We start from the raw sequence: 13252 nt of genomic DNA, 5'->3' as shown, positions 1-13252 counted from the left end.
AAGTAAATCGAGTGCTCCCTACATCAGCGCCTCACCACAAGTCTGCATGTGCCAATCACAGCTGTTCCCTGCACTGCACTGCTTGTTTCCTGTCTGGACGAGTAACACTGTATTCAAAGACAGATTATGCAACAAAATTCAAATGTCTGCCACAGAAGAAGGCAAAGAGCTGGAGCCTAGAAGACTTCAGAAAAATGGTCAACGTACTGAAAAAAGATGTTATTCCCTCCCCAACTAAGTGACAAAACATGTGCAGTACACAAAACAGGGGTAGATAGGTCAGGTACTTTACTTTGAGTTTTATTTACATCAATAATGAATTTAGTAAGGCCTTTATTTTATTTCTTTGCTTTCAGATGTACTTAGGCCAATTGAAGAAATGCAGTGTTCGCCTCCAAAGAGGTTTTAATTAACAGACATGTAGCACACTGCAAAACTGAAAGCACTCCCCTGTCAATTTCATTTTGTGTTATGTTTTAGTACAATTCTTTTTATTTATGTTTCTTATTTTCCTTCTAAGGGATGCACTGAATTAAGAAGACTAAGGAGGACTAATTTTATTTTTGTCAGGGGCATTTTGTGTTATGTTTGAATTGTTGATTTCTTATGTTAATATCATGTGCTAAAGTTAAAGTAAAGTTGAGGTAATTTGTATTACTTAGGAGATAACACTAAGAGCTAGTATTGTTATTAGTTTGTCTTAGTTAGTTATCCATGTCCCCTGGTTTATGTGTCATGTTCACTGTTGGGAAGGTTACTTTTCAAATGTATTCCACTACAGATTACAGATTACAGATTACATGCCCCAAAATGTATTTTGTAACGTATTCAGGTAAGTTACTCAATGAGAGTAACGTATTCTGAATACTTTGGATTACTTAATATATTATCATGCTTTTTACAAGTACATGAATGTACTATTGCTGTGTGATCTATTACCATTACTGAAGGTTACTCTCCATACCAATACCAACTAGATGTTTAAATCTTAATATAAAATGAGTAACAGTCGGGTGGACATTAGGTAAGACTGCACTTTATTTATTTATTTTTTTTAAATCAAATTTAAATGATAGACTGTTCACTTCTTTATAAACCGTTTAAACTATGAATTCAGAAGGAGTTTCTTATTTTGCTGACTGTAAGCAAACAAAATTAGCTATAAATTAAGTTACAGAACAAATGAAAAGATAACAGAAGTTTGTTGATCATGTCGAGTTTGACAGTGGAGGTTTTTAACATGACCGTTAACAGGGCCGGTAGTCTTAGCGCTGACTGTGAAATTCATCAACAAGCCATATGACCATTTTCTTAGACAACACAGAACAAATACAAACAAACAAACAAATGGCCGACCCATGACTCACAATAGGAAATCAGATTAAAGCTCACAGCACTGAAAAAGAGAGCTTAAGACAAGAAAAGCTCATTGGAAATCCCACAGACTGTAAAGGTCTGTGTCCATCAGTCCATCAACTCAGCTGGTTGTATTTTGGTTATGTTCCTATATAAAAGCAAGGTTGCTGTGTGTAATTCTGCAGTTAAATCTGCATTTTGCAGCAACTACGTCACTATTTGTGGAGGAATTTCTGTTTCAGATCTATGAGCTTCTTAGTCAGTGTGAATTTCTGTCGATGCAGAAAGCAACCGATTTGTTATTTGGGCTAATTTGTGAACGTTAATTGCTGTATCATCAACAGACTGCAAGTAGCTGCCAACTTGACTCCATTCAAACTGATAGCACACTGACACCACCTAATTATCGCCATCTTGATGCACCAAATTGTGGACCTGGTCTTTAAATAAACCATTTCAAAGGCAAAAACATCATAAGTTTGTTCCATACTGGTGCAGTCATTTTGTGACTTAGTGTGACTGTAGCTGTCCTGGTCCAGGATCAGTGACCAAGGGTTTTGTTGTTCATTTCATCATGATTTATCATTGCTAGTCTCTTGGTTTGTGTTGTGTATTCTAGCTGCCTAAGTTCTTTAGTATTTCCAGATTTCTAATATTTAGGTTTTGTTTATGTGCCTCCCCTGTTTTCCATGTTTTGTCTGCTCTTAGCTTTCCTGTCCCACGTTTCAGGTCTCTGTGTTCTCTGTGTCTATCTTGTCATCCTTGCCTCTGCATTCGTGTGTTTCCTGTTTTACTTTGAAAGTCTGTGCCCCATGTCAGTGTATTCTGCTTTGCTTCCTTTGTCTCGTTATGTCAGATTAGCCCCAGCTGTGCTTCCTTCCTGTTTTCCATTCCCTCGTTACTCCCTGGTCTGTTTTCCTCTGTGTTTTCAGCCATTTCCTAGTTACTGGTCCTGGTTTGTTTCCAGTTTAGTTTTGTATTTGAAGTAAGTTATTTACGGCCAAAATAAAGCTAGCTCTTTTAGTTTACGCTTTGGTTTCTGAGTCCTGTGTTTGGGTCCTACATCCTTCCTTCCACACAGCAAATCCATGACAGAAGCATTACAAGAGCGAATGGGAAGTAATGGAAAATCACTGGGCTTGGCATTCCTGAACTGAGCCAGTGGTTTAGGCATTTTAAAAAAAAGAATAATTTACTCAGGAAACGCTTGTCATTAGCAACTACAATAAGGAGGGCATCTTTCCCCATCTGATTAAAAATGTTTATTTCAACCACACGTGCAGTATTACTGCTTGTAACTGCTTTTTGAGCCAAACATATTTTAGAGAATTACTGTAAAGAGGTGAAAATAAAATAGAATGGGAAACTTTTTGTTTCCCGTAATCACCGCGTGCTGAAGCATCGCCTTGTTGTGTTGACTGAATAGATGCTCCAGCTCTGATTGCTCCATTGGCATGAAGGCACCAAATAAACAGAGAGAGAGAGAGGAGCAGAAAGGCAGTGCAGCATGAGGGCTGTGTGAAGTCTACATACCGAAAACTGTGCGCGCTGGGACTGATTCTTTATTTATCCAGAAGGACACTTGGGAGAGGATTACTGTCATTATGCAGGGGATATACGTCTGAATCATGAAGTAGCCCATTTTACGTTTCAAGTGGAAGTAGACCGTCATGACCACATATTCACCTGGGGATCAACAGAAATGAATTAGTTTCATTAACAAAGAATTTGAAGTTGCAGGCTGACAGATTTCATTAATGCAGCTCCAGACAGATGTCACATTTGATCTGGTTTTCTCCCCTCACTTCTACATTGTGTCCATTTGCACTCTGTTGTAGCTTTCTGCTGCTAAAATCTTTTTTTTTTTTTTTGGTGTGGTGTGGGGGGCTTTTAGTATTTTTGTGAGCCAACTGGCTCTGAAATGTCTCAACGCATGATGTTTGAGGGTTTCATTTCACAAGACTGTGTGCTAGCCATGGTCCAGTAGACCCACTGTCATGTCTGTGCAAGTGTCAAAACTCTATATCCCCCCAATATGCGACGCCCAAATCTGTCTTGTGGAAACACAGTGTAGACTTGGCAAATCTTCCAAGTATGATTCAATATAATGCGCTCAGACAGATGTGGATCTTTTCTTTTAATAAAAAAAGCTGACTCTTTTGTAAAAGTGATAAATGAACAGCAGTGTCCCATTATTCCTCAAGCGTTCACTGTAACTCGGTTGATAAAGCAGGACGGTGAAAGGATGAGCAAATCTCACCTGTGATAGATTTAATCGTTTCACTGGAGACCGTCTGGCCAATGAGATCATACTGAACGAGGCTGGAGGACTCTGGAGGGACCTCCACTGAATGCTCAGGCCCTTTGGTCCAAGTATAGATCATCTCCGTTTTAGGATAGGCATCTGTGGGCAGACAGCAAAGCCACACCAACATGAGTCACTGACTGTAAGCTGTGAGCAGTGCAGCAGAAAAACATAAGATGCTCAGAAGAAAGCAGCTCTTTGTATACTGTAAACTGTCCATATGTGTGCAGGATTTTACTTTGATATTCAATAATAATTGAAATCATCACTGTAGATTTCTTCTTGTCACCATCCAGCTGTTAATAGCACCTTTTCCCCATTACCACTTTTCTCCTGTTTTCCTTTGGGTTGCCATTCTTCACACTGTTTGTATATGTGATAAATGCTACATCCTCTAGCACTTCTGCTTTTGCTTCTCAGATAATGGGGTTGCTATTCCTGGAACAAATTCTGCATATTGTTATGTAAAAGTGCATTAAACCAGAAACCATTAGGAACAAGCTACACATTAGTTATTTTGTCTGTTGTCAACTGTTGTGGAAATTGCTGCTAAACTTAAAACGTCTGCATTTATTGGGCCGGTGCAACAACACAAGTTTTCATTTACTAGCCAGCTTTTACCCGGACATCATTTTCCTGGTCACGTGGCTGCTTACGGTTAGGTTCATACGTTTTTGGGGGGATTATGTATAAAAATGGCCATAATTCCAAAGTACTGAATCCAGTTATTTTGTTTGAACTTGAACTCAAAAATCCGAGATGAATTTTTTTGCAGACTTTCAGCTTTTAATTCCACTGTGTTGATGTACAGAGGCAAAATTATTATTGTGTCATTATCCACAAACCTGTGGATCTAACTGTATGTAGCACTTTTTTACTCAGAGCGTTTTTATTCCAAGCCTTTTATTCTAAAAGATGCTTGGGCAGGTTGGGAGTTTGTTATCTTGCTCAAAAGCACATCAGTATGCTGACTGGAAGAACTGGGAAGTGAACCAACCTTCCCATTAAAAGACAACCTCTACTTCCTTGGTGGGTTGGTGTAGTGAAACTAAGTTGAATTAATATATTTTATATGCAGCATGTATTATATTGCCTTTATTTTATTGCCTACATTTAAAGAAAAGACAAATTGATAATAACTGTTATTTCTACAGTTGTTGCTTTGTCTGTTGATAAGGGTTCAACGGTAACTTTATTGTCCCCAATGGGAAATTGATTTGCATGTCCACACATGAAACAATACAAAAAGCAAACAAACACACACACAAAAAAAGATTAACGTTAATGTTAATGTTTAAACATATTATAATAGAATAATAATTGATTAATATAATAAATATTTTTAAGTAGGATATGTTATAGATAATTCAATTAATTAAGTCGTGTCCAATATTCCTACATTTGAGGTCTTTAAAGGTTCCTGTTAATAAAGTTGATATTCTTATTATTAGATTCTACTAGAGTAGCTTTGCATGACTCATAATTAAAATCAATCCCTATTTGTCTTACACTGGGCCTTAGTGCTGCCCCTCAGTTCATCCTGTGTCTGAAATGAAAATTTGGAGGAACTGATTGGCTGATTGGTTGCCCCTCTCAAAACAGAAAAGAGCAGTTGGGTGGGGCCTCAAATGTCCCTGTTACACTCAAAATATGTTTCTTCACCCTTAAGAAACACGAGACAATCATTTTGAGTAAAATGCAACTAAAATATGCAGAGTGTGTAACAAATGTATTAGATCACCATCCTGTGTGAGGTTTATGCCTCATCTGCGCTACAGTAACAGTAGTAAATTGGTAATCACCAAAGTAAATTTTTATGTTTTGTATGTACTGTTTTACGAAAAAGCAGAAAAAATGTATTTTTACAGTTATTTGTTTGTATTTCTGAACAGAAAAACATTTTAGTGGCTGAATGTTATGCTCGATTTATTTAGTCTCAGAGAAGTTCAGTGTGCCGGCTGAAATTTACATATGAAAATGTAAAGTTTGTCAAAAACATATATTTTTGTTTCAAACAGGTTTTATGACAGAAGGTGTAAGAATGTAGACAGTCCCCTCCAAGTGAATACTGCTGCTAATTATTAATTTTTCTCTAAGAACTGGAAAAAAATCAAAACAAAAACAGACAAGAAGTCTCCACCAAAAACTTTTCACTAATAATTTTTTTATTGGTTCTACCAGATTGACTCATCATCTCACCTCCACTCAAGCATGAATAATTCACTAATCTGCATAAAGAAAATGATTCCAGTGCAGGTTTTACAATCTATTTTGGTAATTGTGGACCACACCATGACATCAGAACAAATGAAAGTAAAAATATATGATAACAGTAAAACTGTCCAATTAGTAAAGACTCAAGCTGCCACTTTGTGTCTAATTAAAGTTGTAACAGTCACACATTATATTACAAGTTTGTTTATGCCCCGTTGTTGCTTCCCCTCTGTTTTATTTTGTTTTTTGTGCGTTTTTTTTTTCTTTCTTCGCTGTATTCTCACTGGCGAGGTTGACCAGAGTGCGAATGCAAAACAAAATGCCAGTTGTCTTGGCCTGCCACTCCCTATGGGACTCCATATCGGCGGGATACCAACTGTGCTGCCAAAATGAAATGACTCTGGTGTGTCATGGAGTGGAACGCCGTGCCTGTGCACACAAGTCCAGATGGAGAAACAGAAAAAGGAGACGCGAGAGGAGAGAGAGGGGGAGAGATGGAGGAAAAATGAAGGCAGGGCAGACAGCGAGAAAATTAGCACGCAGGCACACATCGACGCGCACACATGCACCGGCTATGGAAAATAGCTGCATAGGTCTGCGCTATCCTGAGGCAGAGGAAGGGATTCTGACCTTTCCCTCGCTTCAGGCCACATCAGATCCATGGTTGCTTCCTCCTGACTGGAGGCTAGCAGCAGCAGCACAGGATGGTGAAAGGACGGGAGGAGGGGGGATGACAATAACCGAGGAATGTGAATTTGTCCTCCGCAATGTCACCAGATTGGGTAATTGACAGCGGGTGTAGAGGCAAACTCGTTGTCTTTTTTCCTCTCCTTTCTCTTGCAGATGTAATCTTCAAATCGCTGCTGCTCTCTGATAAGACGCAGCTGCTCGTTTTTTGAGAAGCTCCTTTATTTGAAATAAGTCATTTCTGCTGACCAGTGGGCCCACTGTGAACACTGTTGCTGAGTTGGGCGTTTATTGTTCATGATGAAGAATGAAATGTTTCATTATTAACTATAGCATTTAGTCGCTTTCTGCTCAGCTCTTTAGCGCTCCTTTTCAGCACAGCATCCATTTCAGTATGAAAGTGGCTTCATGAACTGAGCTAGGACAATATTTTCTTTGTCTTACCCTTCCACTGGTGTTTTCTCTTTTGTTACCCACTCTGCTTAGTTTAGATTCAAATTCAGTCGAAACGCTCTTATTTGGTTGTTTATAAAGTGGTCACGCTATCCTAACCAACTGCTACACAGCAGCTGTACCGGCCGAGGAAGCATGGCGTCCTGAAATAGAATCACACTATTCATCTTAGAATCCAGCTTTTTTTGTCCTCTAAATAAAGTCACTTCAATTGTGTTAGAGTGGAATACAACTGATTTACAAAATAATCATCCAGGTAACTCACATCAGATCTTTGCTGCGTATTACACGCTCATTACACTGCCACCTGTTTTAATGTGCAAGTTTATCTGAGTTACAAGAAGTAAAGAACCAGAAGTGGGTTGTTTGCTTACACTTCTACTGTACTCTTGTATGTTTAACTCAAAAAGTAATTTAACAAAATTGACTTACTCCAGTATTTTACATTGCTGTGACATTTTCTTCATTTTTGAGTTGATGAAACTGATTATTTTTTAATTAACTGGAAGTATTTTGATGGTTTACTTTCCATTTTAAAATGATCATTTCAGAGTGCTTTTTCTTTTGTGTACATCTGCCATAGTGTGCAGCTGTTCTTTGGTATTGCAAAGTCCAAAGTGGGAGTGCTGGTGAAATTCCAGGATTTCAGCTTTAGATTAAAAATGTTAACTAATATTTTCTACACTCTCTGTTACACTGAGTTACTCTGTGTCGAGTTACTCTGTGTCGAGTTGCTCAGGCGGCGTTTTGTTTATTTTTATGTTAGACTGTCAAACATGCAACAGAGTGAGAATACACAAGGACTGGATATTGATTGTGTTTAAATATCACTAATTGTTGTATTTAATTTTAAAAATTATACTTACATTACTCGCGTCTTCCCAAAGTAACAGACTTACAATGCTACAATGCTGTTATGTTATGTTATTACTCAGGTACAAATTTTCACTGGGATGATGACTTATTAATAAAATCATTTGACAAAACATTGAGGACGAACAGAATTCACAGTCTGATAAAATGATAGATTTTTTAAAACTTTGAGTCCTTTTCCTCATTCAAAGGCACTGCAGGAATATTAGAGGTTAACAGTAATCTTACATGCATGTTTGGATCACTTTGTCCTGTCAGACCTAATCAACAGCCCCTTCCTGTTTTCTCTCTTGCAGCACAGCCAGAACATTGAAAGGAGGCTCACTAAAATGGTACCATTTATTTCCTGTCATGATGTAGCTATATAAAAAGAAAATAAATCATCATGTCTTTCTCCTCATCTCAGCTTCTGTCTATTTAGTTTATATTTAAATAATACCATTAATATTAATAATAAATCCTATTGGATGGATGGATAAAATACTGACTTTGTACATATACCGAATTTCCCGGAGGAACCCACCCAAGGGATTAATAAAGTTTCATCTAATCTATCTACATTAGTACTCTACACTAAACTGTTAACTCCTGGTGTTGTAAGTGTTGTTCATCTATTTGCATATTTTTGCACGTTTTCAATAAGTTTACATTTGAAAAATGCTTTTTTATATGTCATATTGTTACTATTACTTCCACTTAATTTCCCACTTTTATAAACTATATATGTTGCAGTTGTAACAAAGCAACTGTGCAAACTGTGTGTCAATAAAGTTTTCTGATGCTGATGTCACCAACTCACACACAAAGAACTTACAGCTGCCAAACTTGAGGGGGCATGCATGTGCATCCATGGGGAAGTCCACGAGCTTCATGGGACACTCGGCGCTAATCGTCAGCCTGTTGCAGAACAGAGGAGAAGCGTTTGACTTAGGACCAATAACAAGGGCTTTCTTTTAAAAGGTACACCAAAAACTACTGCCTACATGGTTCTATTTGTTCAGGTATTTTAAAACAAACAAAGGTGGTTTTTCAATTGTTGCTATGCAATCATTGATTCTGCTGATCTTTATATAAAAAAGGCCAATTAATATCAAACAATCAACTGCTCTCCTGAATGAATGTGAAAGTTTGGCATGTGCACTACCTCCACACAGCTCTCTACTGTGTACACAGTGAGTTTTTGATTTCACAGGAAATCTCTTTCATTGCTTTATAACAAACAAAGTCTGTCATCCCTCCTATCCCATTTTAATGAGCAAAAAACACTAAAAAGAGAAAACAAATACATGAAGTGTAACTAACACAAGCAGGCTTTTTAGATGGATGCAAAATTAGAGCTGGCTGCAATCTGTAGATTGGCATATTATTCGAGTTAATATAAGTACCTCATGGTGTAGAGGATGGTGCCATTCTTCATGATGCGGAACAGCCTGTTGGGCGCCGTCATGTTGTGAGCGACGGACCTCTTGCCGTTCCTGAAGAAGGTGTCCGGTGTCCACACCTTTGTTACCATCAGGTTGTTCAGCCTGAGAATCTCTATTGGGCCCTCGTACATCAACCTCCGGTCAACCCACATCTGGCGAAAAAATACGTCCATTGTGTATTCCTAAGATGGGAAAAAAAGGACCAAAAATAAGACCAGCGGGAAGAAATTGCTTCGGTTTTTCATCAAAACATAAAGCAGGCTTGGTTGAGTGGCTCTTGGTTGAGCAAGATAGTCATTATCTTCAAGTATTGATCTCTGTGTCTTCTGTAGTTTGACACTCAATCTAGAATAAACCAAAAGAAAGTCATAAACAAACATGAGATAGGATAGGTACCATTTCAACGTCTGAGACAGGCCCAAAACTTGTCACATAAATGTCAGTCTTGACCTCAGTCACAGGACCTGTTGAGATAATGAAACAGACAAGTGTCACATTTAATGACCGTTTACTGGTGTAAATCCTTCAGTGTCGCGGTCATAAAAAGACAGGAGTCCTATTCATACTTGTTTAGCCAATCTAAAAGCCTTGCAGTAACTTATCTCTTCCAGAGCTGTAGCGCCTTTGTTGCTGTTTCCATTCTGTTCACTTTAAAGCGAAGCTGGTACGCCTGCATGTCTGAACATCTCTGCTGACAGGCTGCTTTACAACCAGCAGTGAGGCATCTCTTTGAGAAATATGGCCGTAGAAACCCAGAACTGTACTTTTAGAACTTGAACTGTGCATTAGGACGTTTGTGCGCTGACATACACACAATTATGTAACCACACTCACTCAAACGTGCCAGCTCAGAGGCCCGTCTTCAGTGGGCACAACTACCAGGCTTGTGCACAATTCAGCAGCGCTCGTGTTGTGATACACTAAACCACAAAGCAGTATGTTGTGTATGCAAATCACATAAAACATTGTAGAGAAAAAGGTCATTAAAATGTTGCCATAATATTCCCATGAAAACATGTCATGCATGTCCTCAGCTTTCTACTTCCCCCATGCTGTTAAAGAGTTTCAGTAAGGCGTTCATGCTCATTTGACAGTCTTAACCCTGCAATGCCGAGTGCATCATATTTGATAGATGGGTTTTAGAGACCTGTCATTTTTTCCCCCAAAAAAACCTAAAACAGCTGCATAGAAATGCCAGTCTGATACAAATCTGATGCAAATTACTGGGCTGAGCTGTCTACTAAGGTTGGTGGTTCGACCCCTGGCTTTTTCAGTCTTGGGCAGTTTCTTCATGGGCAAGAAACTGAACCTCAAGTTGCTCTCTGAGTGTTCACTGGTAAATGGTTACTGGACTAGTTCTTGTATAGCACTTTTCTACTCTACCTGAGCACTTAGAGCACTTTATGCAACTTGCCTCACCCATTCACACCCAAGCACATGCAAGCACTGTTTTTTCTTTGGTTAAGTGCTTTTTGTCTAACATTCATAGACAGACTCTATTGGATGCATCAAAGAGCAACTTGGGGTTAGCATCTTTCCCATGAAGACCGGAGCAGCCAGGGATCGAACCACCAACCTTCCTATTATTAGATGACGTCATTAGAGTGTGAATGTGTATGGATGTTAAAAAGAAAACACTTTGCCATAGAAAAAGAAAGGTGCTGGCATGAATGGGTATGAATGGGTTAATAAGGCATGTTGTGTAAAGTGCTCTGAGTGCTGAAGTAGCCGTCCATTTAACATAAAATTTCTAAGCTTCAATAAAAACCAGTTTCAAAAACTTGGAATTTTCTGCCAATTATTTCATGGTTCAGGCTGTAGACTGTTGTTGTTGCTGTGCAAATAAAAGTGCATATTTGTTTAATTATGGCACATTTGATGGTCATTTTATGGCTTTTTTCTTAGAAACGTGTTCTTCCTCCCCACCATCACCAAGTGCTTGTTCATAGATCAATGACATTCTCTCTCCACCCCTGCAGGAGCTTTACTTTACAGTATCAAGTGCCTTGAGATGACTGCAGCTGTGAGCTATATAAATAGAATACACCAAAATTGAAATCTTTAGCCTCCCTCAGCAAGTGGATTGTTCCCTCTGCTCATTTAGAGCGCTTCAGGGGTGTAGTATGATTACTATGGGTGGAACTGACTTGATTTAAACCACACTAATGGGGTGTTTTGTTGCTCAGCAGTGAGTTTGCAGCTATCTTTAGAGTACATTTTACGCTCTCTCACATTAAAAAGTCCAATAACAAGCGAAGCTCCCTTTTTAGTAGTTTAAAGATGTCACCTGATGCTTTTATTGCTCGATAATGTGGTTAGAGCTACGAGATATGGCTTTTAAAAATAAATTTTAAAAAAGTAGCATAAATTACAGAAGAAATAAAATTTCACCTGGTGGTTTGAAGATTCGGGATATTTCTGAGTGGTCACATAGCTGATATGACTACTTTTATTGCAGAACACTCTCAATAGTGCGCAAAAATAGTGCGCATTTTTCTAAAATACCTCCGAATCCAGGTCGCAGCCTGTTGTCATAGCCGTCCAGAAGCCGGTCCAAAATGCGAGTGAAATTCTCCGGATAGATCCTTTCATCCTTTTTTGTCTGCGCAGAGATTTTCTTCATACTATGAAGAAGAAGAAGAAGAAAATCGGGATACTTGTAAGTTGAGGGCTGAAAACACAGCTCGGCGGCAGGTTTCAGCACCGCGGACAGAGACTCACCAAGTCAGCAAACAGAAAAAGTAGAAGAGGGTCCGAGTAAACGCGGGGCGCATCGCTGTCACCATCTCCTTCTTCTTGGCAGAAACCATCCTTGCATGCCATACTTCAAGCCTCTTCACATCTCACCACCACCAGCACCAGCAGCAGCAGCACCACTACCAGCGGCAGCAGCTGCCTGTGTCCCGGAGTAAAAAAAGGGAAAGAGGAGCAATAGGCAGGGAGCGACACAGGGCAGAGCGGCGCAGAGAGGAAGAGGGAAGTTGAGAGCCCTTTTCCTCCCGATCCTGCAGTCTCTCTGCCAGGCGCGCAACACAAACTCACACATGCACGTGCGCACACACACAAACACACACACACACATACGCGCACACACCTTCACCCCAAGCCCTGGTCACCTCTGGTCCGCATCTAAGCTGCTCTGCTGCTGCTCAGCACCCAGGCACACAAACAGTCCTTCCCCTCTCTCGCTCTCTTCTTCACTCTGTTTGCTTCAGTGTCTTACTTCTTTCTCTCCCTCCTCTCCCGCTTTCTCTCTCTCCTCTCTCTCTCTCAGACACACACGCGCGCACCTCCTTTGGTCAGGACACAGATTAGACGTGCGCTGCTTTGAAATAGCTTAAGCTCACAAGAGTCACATCTCTGACTTCACCCTGCTGTCAAAACTGGAGAAGCAGGAAGCAGAGGCTTTCTCCATCTCCTCAAAGCCCATCTCAGCCCCTCCGCCTCCACCCATCAACATCTTTTTGCATTCAGTTTCCAGCTCTAAGAAAAAAAGTGAATTTTTTTTAGTCACCAAATCTCCAACAAATGAAGATCTTCTCACTCTGACCTCAGCATCGCTGCTCTGTGACAGTGTCACACGCAGCCTATAGCCTACATGTTGAACTAGTTTCAGGAATGCAATGGTGAGCGCCTGTATTAAGATTCAAATGGGTCAGTCTTGTCGCAATACGCAATCACACACACACACACACACACACACACAAAGGCACACAGGTACTGTAGAGGAACTGGGACAAGCCACATGCTGCTTCACAGATTTCTCTGCACCTGGGACAAGCACAAGACCTTCACTTGTGTGTGTGTGTGTGTGTGTGTGTGTGTGTGTGTGTGTGTGTGTGTGTGTGTGTGTGTGTGTGTGTGTGTGTGTGTGTGTGTGTGTGTGGAGCTGAAGGTGAAGTGCGGGTAAATCTCAGGATAAACAAGATGTCTGGGTTCC

At 39.8% G+C, this 13252-nt stretch overlaps 1 protein-coding gene across 2 annotated transcripts in view; it reads right to left on the bottom strand.

Annotated features, from left to right (window-relative positions):
• The window catches only part of gabra4 (gamma-aminobutyric acid type A receptor subunit alpha4), a 31031-nt gene extending 18526 nt beyond the window's left edge, over window positions 1-12505 (bottom strand). The window contains exons 1-8 of one of the 2 annotated variants that reach the window (XM_006781858.2): window positions 12407-12505; window positions 12034-12208; window positions 11818-11936; window positions 9709-9776; window positions 9274-9494; window positions 8703-8785; window positions 3617-3760; window positions 2890-3042 (exon numbers count right to left, since the gene is read on the bottom strand). In XM_006781858.2, the coding sequence (XP_006781921.1) occupies window positions 2890-3042; window positions 3617-3760; window positions 8703-8785; window positions 9274-9494; window positions 9709-9776; window positions 11818-11936; window positions 12034-12122 (877 nt within the window). In that variant the 5' untranslated portion in view covers window positions 12123-12208; window positions 12407-12505. The remainder of the gene's footprint in view (window positions 1-2889; window positions 3043-3616; window positions 3761-8702; window positions 8786-9273; window positions 9495-9708; window positions 9777-11817; window positions 11937-12033; window positions 12209-12406) is intronic. The other variant, XM_006781859.2, reaches the window with a different exon arrangement.
• Window positions 12506-13252: the final 747 nt, after the last annotated feature.

Source organism: Neolamprologus brichardi, chromosome 2, assembly GCF_056152115.1.
Source record: "Neolamprologus brichardi isolate AB-2024 chromosome 2, ASM5615211v1, whole genome shotgun sequence".
NCBI lineage: Eukaryota > Metazoa > Chordata > Actinopteri > Cichliformes > Cichlidae > Neolamprologus > Neolamprologus brichardi.
This window is presented reverse-complemented; position numbering and strand designations above follow the sequence as displayed.